The sequence below is a fragment of the Sinohyriopsis cumingii genome, chromosome 6 (genome assembly GCF_028554795.1).
Source record: "Sinohyriopsis cumingii isolate HCF-2022 chromosome 6, ASM2855479v2, whole genome shotgun sequence".
NCBI lineage: Eukaryota > Metazoa > Mollusca > Bivalvia > Unionida > Unionidae > Sinohyriopsis > Sinohyriopsis cumingii.
Window position 1 is genome coordinate 77314963 of NC_142966.1, and position 19361 is coordinate 77334323.

Consider the following 19361-nt stretch of genomic DNA (forward strand, 5'->3'; position numbering starts at 1 on the left):
AAATACAAGAAAAATTAAATAACTTTGTCTCAAATACCATTCAACGAATTTTATCAAATTTAACCAGAAAGCACCCTGCATGCAAGAGATTTCAGATTTGTACAAATGGTGCCAATTCACCTTAAAATTTGGCCACAATTGCTATAAAAAATAAGTAAATTTAAAATTCCGGTTAAAGAATCTGATGAAATTCAACAGAAAGCATCATGGGATATAGGCTTCTCAAACTGGTGCAAATTATTCCAATTTGACATCATGTATGGCTGCTGTTATACTAAAAGTATAAAAATGTTTAAATGTTTTCTTCTCAGAAACCACTGTACATGATAGTACTGAACCAAATCTGAAAAGAGCAATCTGGTATTAAGAGCTTTCATTTTGATATAAATGAGACAAATCCTCCATCAAATATGACTACTGTGAGGAAAATTGGAAAAACCTTTAAATGTCTATTTCTCAAAAACTAATCAGTAGAATTTTGACCAAATTTGTTGGAATGAACCATCACACAAAAGGCTTTAAAGCATTTACAAGACATGCTGATCCACAATCAAGTGGGGCTGCCATTGGTAAAAATTGAGAAACATTTCAACAACTTTATCTCAGAAATGCTGCTCAAAAGATTTTAACCAACTTTGACAGAAAGCATCCTGGGATGAAGGTCTTTCAGTATTTGATAGATGATGCAGAGATATAATGAAGCATGGATGAAGATACAACCCCCACAAACCACCAAAAAACAACCCAACAACAGAAACCACCACAACAATTGTTTTCTTAAGCTATACAATCAATAAAAAAGTCATTCTGACTTAGATTTTTGGGCCTGCTACTGGTGTTTAATGCTGCTGTGAAATCTGTCTATAAAGGATGCTCAAGGAAACACAAGAAATTATTATTGGTAGCATCTGTCCTTTTTCATCTCCTCACCAATAAAGGTCAAAATTGGTGTGTAGGTGCATGGCGCTGAGAGTAAATCAGCCATTACAGAACTAGGTCATTGTGAACTTATTTTCATACTTGAGTGAATTTTGTATTTTCAGTTTATATTTGTTAAATCCAGATATTTGGAACCCTATTTCATCTACATTTATAAAAAAAGGCATGTGGCTGCATCTTAACAAAAATAACTCAACCATTTTAAAATTAGGTAACTTTGTCCCAATTTTCAGACTTGATTCACCTTTGTATTTTCAGCAAACCATTCTATACACCCTAAGTTTATTTGATCTTAATCACCTATACTCATAAAAGTTAGTCTGTATATGCATCTCAAGTAGAGTAACTCACCCATTTCATTTCAAATGTTGGTCAGTGTTACCTAATTTTCACACTTGACTGACTTGTTTTTTATCCATTCATTACACCACTGATATCCTGAACCCTATTTTACCTACTCTCATGAACATTGTTATATGAATCTTGATAAGTGTAACTCATCCAAGCAAATACTAGGTCAGTGTGACCTAATTTTCATTATTGTGTGACATTTGCATTTTTTCACATATTCCACTGATGAAACTTTGTATGTTGGTGCATCTTAACAAGTAGCAAGTATATTGGGTAACATTGCCCTCCTTAACATGGTTTATCATTTGTTAGCTTAGACGTAACATAAATCATAGTCACATTTTAGTACTCAGTATTCAAATATTTGATGAAACTTTGTCATAGAGTTTAAGTGAATGTATGTGATTGGGATTTTTAACGTAGCTTTAAAAACTTTTCAGTCATATTGCTACGATGTCTGCAGTGTGGCAGATTATAGAGATGCCTAGCATTGGGGCATCATGCCTCAGACATGTAGCATGATGTCCCACCCTATCACATTATCCTGACACCAGGCCAACCAGTCCTAACACTAACTTCTTAATACTGAGTACCTAGTGAGGCAGCGGTTAGTACCATTTTTATAAGTCTTTGGTATGACTCAGCCGATAGAGTTTAAGTAATATCAGCTTAGTCATTTATCAATTTTTTTTAAGAAAACAACAAGATTTATGGAGTTAAATATCATATCTCAAGTCTATTGTAAGCAAGATAAAATGCTTCCAAATCATATACCTGTTTACTCATAAAGTCAATCTGCTATATGGTGGTAATTATTATGTAGTGCTAAATTGTTGTATAAAATTGTTAGTTTCTAATGTTTCTTTTGCAGCTCAGCCACTTTACCAGTAACATTTCGATGCCTGGAGGAGAATCTAGGCATAGATAAGCGTGTTACTAGATTTGTGCTTCCCCTTGGTGCTACTATCAACATGGATGGTACAGCTCTGTATGAAGCAGTGGCTCCAATCTTCATTGCTCAAATGAATGGAATAGAGTTGACTTTTGGACAGCTTGTCACTGTCAGGTAAATTTAGTACTGCCTAGACTTGCTTATAAGTTGTATCAAACTCCATACAACATAGACCCTGATCTTTCATCACATAATACACTGGCAAATCAGGGTCTATGTTGTATGTTCTTTTCCTGGTTACTCCTAACAAACTGCATAGACCCAGATCTGGATCTGTGCAGTTTGCATGTGTACTCAACTCATAAGCATCTATATATGGCATATCTCCAGTGAAAAATTAGAGGGCCTGCCTTGTACAGTTTTTGTATAGTAAGGGTAGACTTATCATCAGAGGGGGCCCTGAGTGGCCAAGTGGTCCAAAGCACTCACCGTTATGGAGCACTGCCATCTCACCTCTGTCGACATGGGTTTGAGTCTTAGATTCAGCCAAAGTGGGTATGTGAGCTAGCTTGCCAGTAGCTTCTCTTGGGTCGGTGGTTCTTTCTGGGGTTTTCCCGGTTCTTCCTCCACCATTTATACTAATGTAAGTCACATAAGCAAACTTCGCATTTGCTAAAATCTCACGATCATATTGATCAATTTTAATGGAGACCATTGTGGTGTTCAAGTTAGAAAAAATGGTACTGATGTATGTAGCAGTTGTTTATCAAAAATTTTTAAAGTGCACAAATTCAGTGGAGAACATCTTGGCATCAAGACTTTCCAAATCTGAATAAACAATGCCTATGCACATACATTGTATTCTGCCTGTTCCTCAGGATCCCATGAGATAGAACTATCTCTAGTCTATTGTTTTGAGAACTTGTATGCCATCAGTGTATGTATATGTTATTGGTTTATCAGTGATTGATGTGTCGGAGCCTCAGATACCATGGTGGAGTCTGGATATTGGTATTCCAATAAGACAATGAGCCTTTTGAATGAAATATTGGGAAAATATCTACAATTTATAAAATAGCATAAATTTAAAATTATCTCTTGTAACTGTTCAACAGCATCCAGTTATGAAGTGTCTAAGTTGCCAAACAAAACATGGCATTGTTACTATAAATTGAAAACACTTCAAACAATTATTTCCTTCCAGATTTTATCATATTTTACAAAGCATTTAGATTAATCTAGATAAATTGGGTATTTATTTTTATGTTGCAATCTTGAATTTTCACAATCAGCTCTCAAATAGCTGTTAAAATACAGATTTGTACATTGCTTGCCAAGTTCAAACATGCAATAAACATAAGACAAGGTGTGGCTTTTATTTCAGTCTGACTGCAACATGTGCAGCTATCGGTGCCGCAGCCATACCCAGTGCCGGATTGGTAACCATGCTAATGGTTCTGACATCAGTAGGACTTCCGGTGGAAGATGTCAGTATTATTCTGGCTGTGGACTGGTTCTTGTAAGTTTTACTCCAATATGAAGTCTCGAATTCGTAAACAAAAGAGATTTTTATGTGCCCACAGGTTCAGTACATATTGTTAGCCAGATTTCAAGAATGTGTTTTTGCTAACTAACTTTTGAAAGTCTCTGTGTAATGTCAGTTAAATTTATTATGAAGTTTTTTAGTAAGCAGATTGGGTTTAAGCTTGTTTCAGAAAGATATCCTCAAGAATTTGATTGAACCATGGCCTCTATTTGATTTTCAACTTTGTCTTTGCATTTTGAGTTATGTTTTCTTCAGTCATTACCATGGAACCGGTCTTGAAAGACTGTTCAGGTGTATAACAATGTTATCATGAAACTTTTTAGGGGATGCATCTTGATCAGCCTTACCCTCTCTTGGCAAAAGTAGGTTATTGTGACCCATAATGTATGATTCACCAGCTTGGGATTTAAAAACTTGGGATTTAAAGCCTAACTTGGTGTTCATTTTATCATGTACTGATATCATGAAAATTGATGATAATATAGATATCCATTAGTAACTAACAATTACAACAACAACAAAAATCTCACCATGAAATAAATGTCACCTGTTACAGGCTTTGGTTACATTTTTGCATTTAACTTGTGACCATACATGTCTTTGGCATGCTGTGTACACACTACCCTACCTAGAATCATGAATCATTGCACGAGGATGCATTTTGATAAGTACTATAGCCTTTTTGCAAATTAGAGGTTTCTGTGACCTATATTTCATTGTTCCTTGACTTTGTTGAAATTTTTTATTTAAAGTTCGTTGTTCATGTTAAGTTGATCAAACTTGATAATTGGATGCATATGTTTACAAATAAAAAAATTCACTGCATTTCATTTTTGTGCTTTGATAACATGTTAAGTATTTGAGTTTAGCTAATGACAGCATAGGTTTTGCTACAAAGAATACCCTTTCCAACCAGTGAAATGCAAGTAAGAAATAATATGTTTGTTTCCTGGCACACTTTTTAGTGAATATGAATTGTGTACTGTTACATGTTATTCTGAAGAGGTTAATTTTGTATGGTTCTATAAATGAATAGGTCACAGAGGAATGAACTGCCTGCATTTCATGTATGGCTTCAGATGTAGTCGCTAATCAAGGTAATTAATGATGCATGAACTATTTTTGTAATAGTGGTCATCCTTGCTGTCACTCCAAGTTTACTCAAACCTTGTCACCTTCAGCCAGGAAGATTTGGGGTGGACTATGATGTGTGTGTGTGTGTGATTTAGATTTTAACAATTTTTCAGTCATATCACTACAATATCTACAGTATGGCAATTTATAGTGATGTCTAGCACTGGGATATCATGTCACAGACATGTAGCATCATGTCCCACCCAGTCACATTATCCTGACACCAGGTCAACCTGTCCTAACACTAACCTCTTAATGCTGAGTGCCAAGCAAGGCAGCTGCTTTTACCATCATTCTAAGTCTTTGTTATGATTTGTCCGGGGTTCAAACCCGCCACTGACCCCCTGCATCCAAAGTGTAAGCTCTAACAAATTAGGCCACTAGAGCAGTGTGGATTGACTATGATAATAGCTTTCGAAACAGATTTTATTAACAGATATGTGAAAATGGGAAAGAAAAAGAAGAACAAATTATATCTAATTTTATCAACTCATTATGGTTCCTCTTAGGCTTTGCCTTGATATTATCGAAATTATCGATATTATCAAAATTATCGATATTATCGAAAAAGTCTTTTTTTTTAGATTGGGGGGGGTCATTTAAACCGTGTCACGGGGGTAACATTTCATAGGTAAAAATTGCTTTAGTCTGAATTTATTTTCTGCATCATAGTAAAAAGAGGTGATTTATCTACGAATTACAGTATTTATTCCACTGATAGTGTATCATGATATGACTCTAACTACCAATACAGATTGAAACATTAAGTAAATGATATAAACTGTTTAAAAAAATATTTTTTTATTGTCTTTCTATCCTTTTGAATGAAGAAAACAACAGGGTAACTTTCAACACATATACAAACTCCCTTGTACTACTATATCTTCCTTATTATATGCAAAACACTTTTGCCTGCCTTTGATTTTGATATATCCAGTAAAGGAATTCAATCCAGAAAGCAAATCATTTAACTCTCTAATTTACACACACAAGGAAAGATGAAATCAAAATGAAGCATGACAACTTGTATTTAAAAGTCATCTCAGACAGAACCAGATACTTTAGCTATTGGATCTCAGACAGAACCAGACACTTTAGCTATTGATCCCAGACAGAAGCAGATATATTAGCTATTGGATCTCAAACAGAACCAGACACTTTAGCTATTGAATGTCATACAGAACTAGATACTTTAGCAATTGGAGTCCTCAACAGAGTTACCATCCACACTAGTTTTCACTTACCAGGTGCATCTATTTGGCAAAATATAATAACTGTTTTTAGTGTATTGATTCTATGTTTAGTGAACATTTCAAGGAAGGATGGGCACTCTCATGGCAGTGTTCACCTAATAAGCACTCCCAGCAGTGCTTGCCTAATGGGCAGTCTCATAGCAGTGATCACCTAATGGACAATCTCACAGCAATGCTTACTTAATGGACACTCTCACAAAAGTGCTCACCTAATGAGCACTCTCAATACAGTACTCACCTAATGGACACTCACAGCAGTGCTTACCTAATGTACATTCTCACAACAGTGCACAGTGGAAAAGCAAACAAAATCAATTTGGCGTTTGTCATTCAGTTAATTAACCTGTGGATTGGTGGTTGTTTGTCTCTGACCACCTTTACCTTCTAATTGCCACAGTTATCCTAAGGGTGATTGTATTCTATGAGAAGTAAGATATGATCATTTATTATTTACAAGCATATATCCCAATGTCAAGAAAGGTTACTCTCTCATTTCATAATATTTATTATTCATACAGGTTACAAGCATATATCCCAATGTCAAGAAAGGTTACTCTCTCATTTCATAATATTTATTATTCATACAGGTTACAAGCATATATCCCAATGTCAAGAAAGGTTACTCTCTCATTTCATAATATTTATTATTCATACAGGTTACAAGCATATATCCCAATGTCAAGAAAGGTTACACTCTCATTTCATAATATTTATTATTTATACAGGTTACAAGCATATATCCCAATGTCAAGAAAGGTTACTCTCTCATTTCATAATATTTATTATTCATGCAGGTTACAAGCATATATCCCAATATCAAGAATCCAGCATGCTGACAACTGGCCACTGATGCTTCCATATACATAAATGATAAAGCCGGGGCAGACTTCATGCATCACTTTAGTCTTGCATTATTTTCATTTTGCTACTTGTAATAAATGTCCCAAACATGCATTGTGAAGGTCACATTGTTGACCATTAAACTATCAATCCATCTGTTGGTGCTCATGGTGCATATCTATTGGTGTTTGTTGATGTTCATGGTGCCTATCTGTTGGTAGTTGTTGGTGAAACTTAGTTTTTATGACCAAGTAATAGTCCATGTTTTACTTCAGAGTTTGTTCTTGTATTGTAAATTCTGGATTGAACCCAGATTTCCCATGAGGCTTTATATTGAATGAAACATATATATATATATATATATATATATGTGTGTGTGTGTGTGTGTGTAGTTTGTCAAATTTGACTGAATATCAACCCTTTTGTTGGACTTTGTGGTTTGTTCTCACATCATTAATTTCAGCTCACTAAATTTTGATGGGCTTCATGGATTTTAAGTAAAAAATTGTATGTGGTTTTAATTTTAAAAAATAGCATGGGTCAGCTGGGATTTACAAATGCACTTGCCTTACTCCTAGCACAAGCTCAGGTTACTTGCCCTTAGGCAAATCCAAAATTTCGGAGACAGACAGTCAGACAGAAAGGGAGGGAGAAAGGAATTATGTTATGTTCATAATGCTTTATGTTTTGCAAGTTTTATATCCTGCAATCTTGCCACAGAACATATTTCAGCCCGTTTGTTTAGTGTTTATATGTACTGCATTCTTCTTTTATGTGACAGGCCACAGTTTCCTTCATCTGTCATGTGTCACTTCCAGCTTGTACCCAGTGTCAAGGTCAATCTCACATTTTCACACACAGATAAGATAATCTGAATATTTACTATTTAAAAAAGTGTTGACAATGTGGAATATGTATTTATATTTTAACTTATCAGTTATATTTTAATCATAATATTTGTATATATCCAGGATTTGACAAATTCTAGGTGATAACCTATAACCTCTGGCAGTCTGTGAGCTTGTTGTCTCTGAACAGTGTGCTCGTCAAAAATTATTTTTCATATATGTCACTAAGTTCAGTTGAGTAGGTAATAATAGTTGATAATATATTTTGTGAGATTTCTTGAACAGGTGTCTTTAGAAATAAAAGGCACTCATCTCTAATGATTAACCACCAAGAAGATTTCATTCAAAGTGTGATTTATGTACTATAAATGCAGCACAAACAAGCAGTGCTTATGATCTTTTGTTTACATGTTAATTACAAGCAATAATACATACTTACTGCTTGGCATGCAATTAAAAGGATATATCAGTCTGCAAAAACATGTTTTGATGCATGTCACTAATTTCATGGCGACTAGACAATGATTGTTAAATAAATGGATAAAGCAAGTCTTCAGAAATCTTTCATTTGCAAGAATAAATAAATTATTACAGCCTAGCTTTCATTACTGTTGATGAGATGAGACTGTTATTTTATCTGGCAAAAAATGGAAACATGATGAAGTTTTTAAAAAAGTCAAATGAATTTGTTTCTCAAAAAATGGACAAGTATGATGCTACAAAATGTGCAGGCGATAAAAGCAGAGACTGAAACTGATATTTTTTAAATTTTTCAGTCATTGACTCATTTTAACCTTGTTTTCTTTTTGGATGGATATTAAAATCTTCATGATCATTTGAACATTCAGTGGAAAAGTAGATAAAGAAAAATATTAATATATTAAAACATTATTACAATTAAATTAGTGCAGTTCTGTTATTGGGTATTTAATTTTCAGTTCAAGGTCTTTCACCTCAACATCTCTTTCTTTCTATCCTGTACTTTAAAAATATAGCTATTTCCAAACCCTTTTCTACATATCCATTTATCTGTCTATATACATGTCTATATACATGTCTATATACATGTACATGTTGGTTTTTTTACTAATTGTGTCCACTTAATGATGGGCCACAATTTCAGTTGCAGAAAGAGTTGTCTTGCAAGTATGGGACCACTGAATATCAAAACACAGTTTGAACATGTACCATATATACACGTTTGTAAGTAAACTCTAACTGAATACTGCACAGACTCAGATCTGCCATTGTATAATGCACCAGCAGATCTGAGTTTGTGCAGTTTGTTAGAAGTAATCAGTGAACCATGATCTGCTGGCACATTATGCAACAAAAATTAGGGTCTATCTTGTTGGCAATTGGACTCCAATTATAAGAATGTATATATGGTAACATTTAAGATTAGTAACCATGTACAACCCTACTATTCATCTTTTCTTTCTTTCTCTCCACAGGGACAGGATTCGTACCTCAGTGAATGTGCTAGGTGACTGCTTTGGAGCGGGAATTGTCCAGCACTTGTCAAGATCTGAACTGACCACTAGAGAGAGATTGGACAGCATTGTTGAGCTCAGTCCTGTGAGGAAGGAAGGGCAGGATCAAGTAACAGAGGATCAGAATAGACTTGTGAAAATAGAAGAAAACTGTGTCCATTACAAACTTTGAGGAGTTGTACATTTCATCATTCATGTAATATTGTGTACATTTTGAATTTTTATCAATGTAGGTAATTGGAAGCTTAATGTGTACCTGTCTTTTTGCCTGATAATGTGTATTTTTATTCCAGTTAATATAATTGGCAGCACAACACGTGATATTTTATATTGACCTAATGACCCCTAGGGCTACAGATGACTGGGTAAATTAACAACCCATAGAGCTATAGATGAAAGGGCAACTTGCTTTAATGATATTCATCTGTCTAATTGTCATACATGAATAATTTCCCCAAGGCATCCCACTTTCATCTTTTCATTTCTGGGGCATAACTCTCAAACTGTTAAGGTATCTGAAACAGACTTGGTGCACATCATGCAAGTTGCATAGAGGTGCCTTTGAATTTTCTGCATTCAGAACATTTTATGTTAAAATGGAAATAAGGTATAAGGTAAATATTATATAAATTGAGAATACTGGATCATAGGGTACTAGCATAAGTAGTATTAAAAAATGAGGCAAGGACTTTCCTGGCTTCTAGTAGGAATCACTACCATATATACTCTCTTATGAGTCCAACTGCTAACTTCACATATCCAGATCTAACATTGCATAATGCACTATCAGATCTGGGTCTATGCAGTTTGGATGGAGTAATCAGTAGAACAAATTACACAGACCATGGTCTGCCAGTGCATTATGCAATGGCAGATCAGGGTCGATGTTGTTTGTAGTTGGATTCAACTAATAATTGATTATATAGGGTACATAGGCAGTTGACCAGAGCAATATGTCATCTCTAGGTGACTCACTTTTTTATGATCTCCAAATGAAGATGTGGGAGTCCTGAAGTATTCAGCTTCACCATCCATCTGTCCATCCATCCTTACTTCCATAGCTCTGCCACCCTTACATATATTTGGATGCCATTTGGTAGGTGAATTGCCTTTTACATGTAGATCTGCCTTTTAAAGCTTTCATTTCATCATCTCCAATTTTCAGGGAGCAATTGTCCTTTTCCCTTCAATTTTGCATCTTTACAACAGCAGACTTTGTGACAATTATAGCTCAGGAACAATTCAATATACTTTTATGCAGTTTAGAGTGTAAATTGTCGCATAGCCCCAGATGTGTTTTTATGAGTTTTGTCTTGTCAGCTTCAATTACAAGAATGATTGCCCTTTGAAAGTCAACTGCATATCTTCACATGGGATGTTGCTTGTATCCAGAATAGCTCTGCAACCCATGCACATATTTGGATGCTATTTCTCAGGCAATTGCCTATTAAATGTAGATGTGCCTTTAAATAGTGTTGTCTTTCCAATTTGACATGGATTTTGCTATATTTCTATCAATATTTCACCTCCATTACAGCAGATCCTTTATAACCAGCATAGTTCTGGAACCATTGAACATAATTTGATGAAATTTGGTATACATTGTCTCTTAGCCATAGACATGACTTTTATAGTTTTTTTTTTGTCAACTGGATTATGGTTAGAGTTATGGCCCTTGAATATGAATTCTGTATCATCACATAGGACGTTGCTTGTAACTGATATAGGTGGCGCTATACAGTTTTTTTATTTTGAATAGGTTAGAATTTTAAAGCAAAAGAATTTCCCCAGCTTTCCTCACAGGTTATACTGGCTATTTAAAAAAGACCCTGTATATCTTAGGTATAGTTCAAAGAACCTTTAATTCCCTTTATTTTGGTGTATGATTGATGGGTATAATATGGGTTATAGAGTATACAGCTTGGATTTACTACAGATGTGTACCTTTCAAAAAAGTGCTAGCTCCACTTAATAATTGTCACTTTGTGAACTTCAGAGGTAATTTTTATAAAAAAAGAGCCAATAGTTTTTTTTTTCCATTTTATGTGTTTGGTAATTTATTCATCGCACTTTTAGAAGCTGGAATTGTCTAGTCTGGCAAAATTTATTTTCCCTATTTTAATAGCTGCTATGGATAGTGAACTTTGGACTAATTCAGGCTGAATTTTTTAGCACAAGGGAGTAGTCATTTTAGTTAGCAGTGTGCTTAGATCATGTACAGTTTCCAAAAGTACAATATCCAATGAAATATCATCCACATTACATTAATGTAGCATAGAGGTATGCCAACATTCTCTTCACTGTGCATGTTTTAAATGCAAACAACTTCACCTTACATACATCACTCTCTCAAAAATACATAATAACTGGTGAACACCCCCACAGCATAAGAAGGAGTCAGCATGCATGTATTCTGATCTAGTTGGGTATGTCTCATAGACTTGAGTTATGGCCCTTGAATATTAATTTTATATCATCACATAGGATGTTGCTTGTAACTGGTATAGCTTAAGAAGGAATCAGCATGCATGTATTCTGATCCAACTGGGTATGTCTCATAGACTTACATTTGATGGTTTTGGTTGCATTTAAAGGAGTTATGGTCCAAAGATTGCTTTTCCTTTGACTTTGGTTCCCACCAGATCACTTTGCCAAAATTTGGTATATCGCTTCAGATTGAGGAGGCCTTTAGTAAATTGATTTTAAGCATTCCTCTACATCATACCTTTGTAAGCTATGTTGTATTTCAACCAAATTTCTTCCACGGCTTTATATTCATGAGGCCTTTGATGATTTCAATTTTGAGCACCCACATTAGCATTGATGAGAGTTATGGCCCCTGATTGCCTGCTCTCCTAACTTTAGTTTCATTTCCATGAAAATCAGTGGACCTGAGTAAACATTTTAACACATTTATATTCATACATGGTATTCAAGTAAGATTGTTCTTTTTTCAGATCAAATTTTAACAGCCTCTTTCTTGTATGGATTTTGTTTCAGGATATTTCAATAGTTTTTTTAATATTTTCATTGGGCCTTTATTGGTTTATTGGTTTAGAATTTGCTCTTTTTCGGGGATAGAATTATTTGAACACTTAACTGGTTTCTTGTTTTTCTGTTATATTTATATGTGTAGATGCCAGAAAAATAATATGTGAACCATCATAAGCATTAAGATTATTTTTAGGCTTTTCATGTGATAAACCAGATGATAACATTCAACATGGTGACATCATTTAATTCTAAATAAATGATTTTGACAAATGAAAAATAAGTAAAGTAAAGAATTATATACAAGAAAAATGGCTTTAAAAATCATCAATAATGCATATTTTGTAAGGTGCCTTATAAGGATTAGAAAACACAAATTTGTTTATTTCATCTATAACCACATGCTTGTGATGGCTTATTTGTTTACATCATTTTGTTAAAGGGGGTCTGAAGACAATCTAAAAAAATGCCATCTGTAATTTTTGGAAGTCTTGGAGATTATAACCTTGAGTAATTTCTTACATTACCAGAAATTGATGCAAATCAGATCCAGTGTACTTCATAGCAAATTGTATAATCTAATGGCATCTTACCATGACCAGATTTTCAGATGTATACAATAAATGCTCACTGATCATAAGTTGAATGCAACTTCAAGAAACATTGACCATGATCTACCACAGCATAATGCACTGGCAGATTAGGTTCTTTTGTTCATTCTACTGATTACTCCTAACAAACTGCATAAACCCAGACCTGCAGATGCATTATGCAATGGTAGATCTGGGTCTGTGCAGCTTTGACTCAACTTAAAAGTGAGTTTATTCAGTAAGTATTATGTGTATTATATATTTGTTAATTTGGTGGTATTTAATAACACACCTGTTAAATGTCATGATAATTTTGTGTTAATGAAACAGTTATAAATATTATATTGTGATACATACTAAAAAATACAGGTCAGATTCCAACTTTAGAATTTTAAGATGTAACTCAAACTCATATTTCTGTTCATTTAATTTTTTGACCTCAAGGTCTCTCTCTGAACCCCTTTAAATACAGTTTAGCTAACATGAGGTTGTGAAAATGGTCAAGTGGTCAAGAGCTTAGTGTCTTATTTTGTACAGAATTATGGCCAGTTTTTTTCTTCTTCCGTCATCATGACATTTACATACTGATGTGCTGATGCTCATAAGACGGGTTTTCAAAAGTTGCACAGTTCCATTGAAAAGGGAGGTAATGGTCTAGACTGGTGACCTGATACGTACTTAAAAGATACCCGAGTTTTGATTTTTGGTTGCTTTCATATTTTGGATCTTATTGGAGCTAATACAAATTAAAGAATGCATTCTTCCTAAAATCAAATATGGAGACATTTACATTCAATAATAAAACTTATCATGATAATGCTGCAGTGCTTGGATCCAATAAGGAGAATCATAAATAATACAATTTTTGTTATGCATAGTTATTTTAATGAATCAGTTGTTCTATTTTCCTATTTGTGCATCATTTTAAGAGTTTACATTTAAACAAAAGATAAATCTTAAAGTTGCATTGTTTATCACATGACTTGTGTTTTTGAGGTTCATATTTTTCTCAGATTAAACATATTTAATAAAACCTACAGACATAGCAAAGTTCATTATATCATCATGTTTGAGAGATATAGGCAGGCAACTCATCGCAGTGATCTAAAAAGTCAGCATTACTCCACTTTCATAAGATTTTATTGAATAAGTTTCATGTTTTTCATCTTACAATTGTACTCATTCCATATAAAATTTATCAGACTTGTTCAATAATTTCAATATTTTCTTTACCAAGGCCCACAAAAGGTAGAAAATATTTGACTCATTTCTATTTCTATTGACTTATTTCTATACATGTGACAGAACAGAGAAGTCAGACTAGGATAAGTTGGAAGATTTGCAAGATTTGGCAGGATGCAAAGAGGACCTGAAGTCTGTGTCACTATGTGAGACATTTTCATCCATTGTAGGATAATTTTTGTGCAATTTATGCATCAGGGAACATTATTTTGACTAGATCTGAAAAATGATCTGCTCCCTTAAACAGGTGATTATGTTTGACTATAAAGTTGGCAAATGGTGTCTACCTATGTGTAATTTTCTCCACATTTGATGCCGATTCCATGGACATGGATTTCAATGGTGGCATATTTGTTGTCACATATAATATGTATTAATATGCTCCATGCTTCATGTCATTTAATATCATTCTTACCATCGTAGCAAATTTTAAAATCAGCTTTATTGGAAGGGTAGAATGCATATTAATATCCTTTGAATTTATTTCATCCACTGAAATTCACATTTCTATCCATCACAGAATATCATGTGATATTTCAGTAGCTTAGATTTTGTCATTTTTTATTTTGCCATTTTAGCATTAGGAGATAATACACACTTAGACAGTTTGATGAAACTTTAAACACTGAAGCCAAACTTACCTGTTATGTGCTGATTGAACCCTTAGATAATCCAAACATAATCAATTAATCTCTCTGATCCTTTCAGGGTACGTTATTTACTCTATTACCTGCTCCAATATGGTAGTACCAGTACCTCCATCAGCAAGAATCATGGACAGTAATTTACTGGCATTCAGACCTTCGCTAACTTCTCTCAAGACTCAGTCAATTGACAGAACAAAGTCTCTTGCCTCTGATCGTATAATTAATTAGCACCAAGTTTAAGACCATTCTTCTCCTGGAATGAACAACAGAATTTCCATTTTTTTAAATTGGTTTTCCATATTGAGCTAGGGTGTATGCCAGGAACCACATACAGCCTGCTAAACCATATCTTGTGATCCCCAAAATGAGAGACACCACAAAGTGTCATGAGAAATAACAAAGGTGGTGCAGCCTTTTGGGGTCATCAAAAATCCACTCATGCAGCCCTCAGGGTGGTTTGAGTTTGAGACCCCTGGTGTATACCATGTTAAGGAGAGCTCTCATTTGTTTTGCATCTCATACTCATTCAGTTAGGAATCTTATGAACTCTAACTTAGGGATTTACTGCACATGCTGGCTAGTGTAATGCAAATACTGTGCTGCACATGCTGGCTAGTGTAATGCAAATACTGTGCTGCACATGCTGGCTAGTGTAATGCATATACTGTGCTGCACATGCTGTCTAGTGTAATGCAAATACTGTGCTGCACATGCTGGCTAATGTCATGCATATACTGTGCTGCACATGCTGGCTAGTGTAATGCAAATACTGTGCTGCACATGCTGGCTAGTGTAATGCAAATACTGTGCTGCACATGCTGGCTAGTGTAATGCAAATACTGTGCTGCAAATGCTGGTTAATGTCATGCATATACTGTGCTGCACATGCTGGCTAGTGTAATACATATACTGTGCTGCACATGCTGGCTAGTGTAATGCAAATAATGTGCTGCACATGCTGGCTAATGTCATGCATATACTGTGCTGCACATGCTGGCTAGTGTAATACATATACTGTGCTGCACATGCTGGCTAGTGTAATGCAAATACTGTGCTGCACATGCTGGCTAGTGTAATGCAAATACTGTGCTGCAAATGCTGGTTAATGTCATGCATATACTGTGCTGCACATGCTGGCTAGTGTAATACATATACTGTGCTGCACATGCTGGCTAGTGTAATGCAAATACTGTGCTGCACATGCTGGCTAGTGTAATGCAAATACTGTGCTGCACATGCTGGCTAATGTCATGCATATACTGTGCTGCACATGCTGGCTAATGTCATGCATATACTATGCTGCACTTGCTGGTTAGTGTAATGCATATACTGTGCTGCACATGCTGGCTAGTGTAGTGTAATGCATATGCTGTGCTGCACATGCTGGCTAGTGTAATACATATACTGTGCTGCACAGGCTTTATGAGGTCCAAAACTGTCATGAGACTTGCTAGATTAAATCCTGAATTTATTAGTTCCAATGACAAATTCACTGGCTGAATTTCCAACCTGTACATCTTTCCTTTAGAGTTGTTGAATTCAAGCCATAGATAATTATCAACCAAGTGTTGCTGAAATTTCCTTGTCTTTTTGTTGTTTCTTATTTGACATTTTATTTGCTGCCATAGAGTCTAGCTCCAAAGGGTGTTAAATGTTTTGTGTTGCTTGAAATTAGCAACCTAATCGTCTTGCAGCCAGTTCACAGTCATGTGATCACAAGCAGTATTGCCATAGGAACAATGCTTGAAATTAGCAACTTAATTGTCTTGCAGCCAGTTCACAGTCATGTGATCATAAGCAGCATTGCCATAGGAATGATGCCTGAAATTAGCATCTTAATTGTCTTGCAGCCAGTCACAGTCATGTGATCACAAGCAGCATTGCCATCAGAACGATGCTTGAAATTAGCAACTTAATTGTCTTGCACTGCTTCAAGCCAATTCACAGATGTGTGATCACAAGCAGCATTGCCATAGGAATGATGTAACAAAAATGGAAGAAATAAAAATTTTCAATGATACTTTTGCATACACTGGGGATTTCAGTGAGTGAAAGGAGGACCAGACACTCCCCTCATCTCAGGGTGAAAACCCCAGCATCCAGGAATTTCACATGTATTCATTTAGTAAATTTCATTTGAAATTAGCTCGGCTGTAAGACCCTCTGTTTGTTAATCTAGATGCATCAAAAGCATCAAAATCTCAAGGACTGGAATATAAAGAAAATATTAGATATACTCTGACATTTTTTCTTAATTTGTCCTTTTATAATTAATTGTATATAAGACTTTCTACAAATTGCTACATTTGTCTTTAACTTGTAACTTTTGTTTGTCTTCAGAGTAATTATTGATACAATTGTACACAACAGTGAATTGTATATTTCTGTTTTTATTTTTGTTATAGCTTTATAAATATTAGATGTGTTTAATTTCCAACCTTGTAGATAGGATGTCCTTTAATGTCAAATTTTTCCTTTTTTCATTCATGTGTATGACAAAAATCACTGCCAAATTTTGCACATAATTTTCCATTTTAAAATTTCTTGGATTGGATGTAGTATATACAGTCAGTGACAACTTTTGTAATTCATAGATAAATTAATGTTTTTATTGTATTTTAATACTAGATTTTACCTTCAAATTGTATGCAGAAGGATCCATAGACAGTCGTCTTTACACATATCTGTCTGTAGCATGCCTGTTACAAAAGAACTTGCACTTTAAACTATATTAGATTTATTTTTAGCAGAAAAGCAACAAGGTACAAGATTTTATTAACCTAATCAATTTATTTTTGACTTTTGTTGAAAATCATATTTAAACTAAAAGCACGTGTACATATACCCTTTTAACTCCTTGATACGATCATCATCTTTCTTTTAGGATAGTTTTAAGATAGTTTTCTCTTTTAAATAAACATGTTTGTTCATTAATTCTTTTTCTTCTTGCATGTATTAGCAGGTAGCAATACACAGCTATCACTTGTCTAGTGGGTGGTATGATGAAACACTGAGAAAATGATGGAGACATGCTGCTTTGAAGAAAGATTTTGTCTCATTTTGCTTTCTATTATCTTAACAATTTTCACGTACATTAGAACTTTGAAAATTTGAAGCAGTGTGCTCCCAAATTGTTTTGTTCAAGTTTTCCAGTGTTTAGATGTTTCTAATGTCACTGGCTTTTAATAAGACGGCTCGCCACTTGATTAATTCATACCAAGGACATGGGGACAGACCAAGGACATGGGGACAGACCAAATTATTTGGGTAATGTGCAATATTCAAGCAGAGGATGGCTGAGTTGTGGAAATTTTACCATTTTTCCATGTAATTCTTGAGCCGTCAGGAAACTGATTGGACTCCAAGAAAGAAAGATCTATTTCTTTGCCAGAGATTTTATATCTCTGTTTGCTTTCTATCACATCACCAATTCACATGTACATTAGAACTTTGAAACTCAAAGCACTGCAGGTCCAAATTATCTCTTCCACTTTATTTTCCACTTGTTTTGAGTTTATTGAGGTCACAGAGAAGAAATGCACAGGAAATGAGCAAGTCATTTGAGTGTGGCAAAATATTCAATCATTTAATGCTGGAGTCATCAGAGTTGTACTTATTTTTATATAATTCTTGCATCATAGAGTTATATAGACTGGTATACATCTTTTGTGCATAGACTGGTCAACAAAATCCAATACAACTATTGGAAGGAAAATAACCAGAAAAATATGAATGTATTCAAATATTTTGAATTATTTTACTTCTGTATTCTGGAAACATTTTTTAAAGTTTAACAATAAGTTACCTTTGTAAGCAGGATTCATATTAAGTAGAGGATCTCAAATGGACAATTATTTAATGCTGAATTTCTAAAATGAGTTCAATCATTATGTAACCCACTTGAGACTGTTTATCACATACGTTCTATTTTAATGGATATAGAGAGAATGGAGAAGAAATAATTGCATTTATTCTGACTTGAATGCTGCACCTTTCAGTTGTTATGCAAAGAAATAGTCCCAGAACCTAGTTTGAATTAAGACTGCAAAAACGCTTAGAAGTAGATTTGTTTTGAATGAGAAGAGTGACTGTCCTACCAAATCATTAGAACATTTGACACAGACATCATGATTTTTTCAACACTGGATCTCCAATGGAAAGTCCCGATTGATGTCACTTAGTTGACTCTCATCAGGTTAGATGAGCCATATATATCGATTTTAATGTTTACACTGTTTCCACCCAAACTGTGCTGGTTCCACTGCTGTGGATGTAGTACCATATACAGCATTCCAGTTGCTGGATATATATGTGAAGAGATAGTTCTTGGAATCAGAAATCGTACTAATCTAAGATTGAAGATGTTGCTGAGTATAGTGATTCCAGATTTAATGTATTTCTGACTGGATATATGCATTATTTGATTTGGAACAGTGCTATGGCTGGATGACTTTCTGTAAATTGGGAGACCAGCTTTTATCCACATTTACGCCTTTAGGTTATCATTTAAAACATGGCTTGTCCTATTTAGGGTGCCTGTTAAACACCTCCCCACCCTCTATTCATTGACCAATAACCTTAATTTTATTTGTAAC

General features: G+C 34.6%; 1 protein-coding gene across 1 annotated transcript in view; it reads left to right on the top strand.

The window, feature by feature from the left end:
• Positions 1–17700, top strand: part of LOC149797264 (excitatory amino acid transporter-like) — a 46347-nt gene extending 28647 nt beyond the window's left edge. Inside the window, exons 7-9 of the mRNA XM_089961967.1 lie at positions 2162–2356; positions 3567–3701; positions 9258–17700. Of these exons, the coding sequence (XP_089818093.1) occupies positions 2162–2356; positions 3567–3701; positions 9258–9468 (541 nt within the window). The 3' untranslated portion in view covers positions 9469–17700. The remainder of the gene's footprint in view (positions 1–2161; positions 2357–3566; positions 3702–9257) is intronic.
• Positions 17701–19361: the final 1661 nt, after the last annotated feature.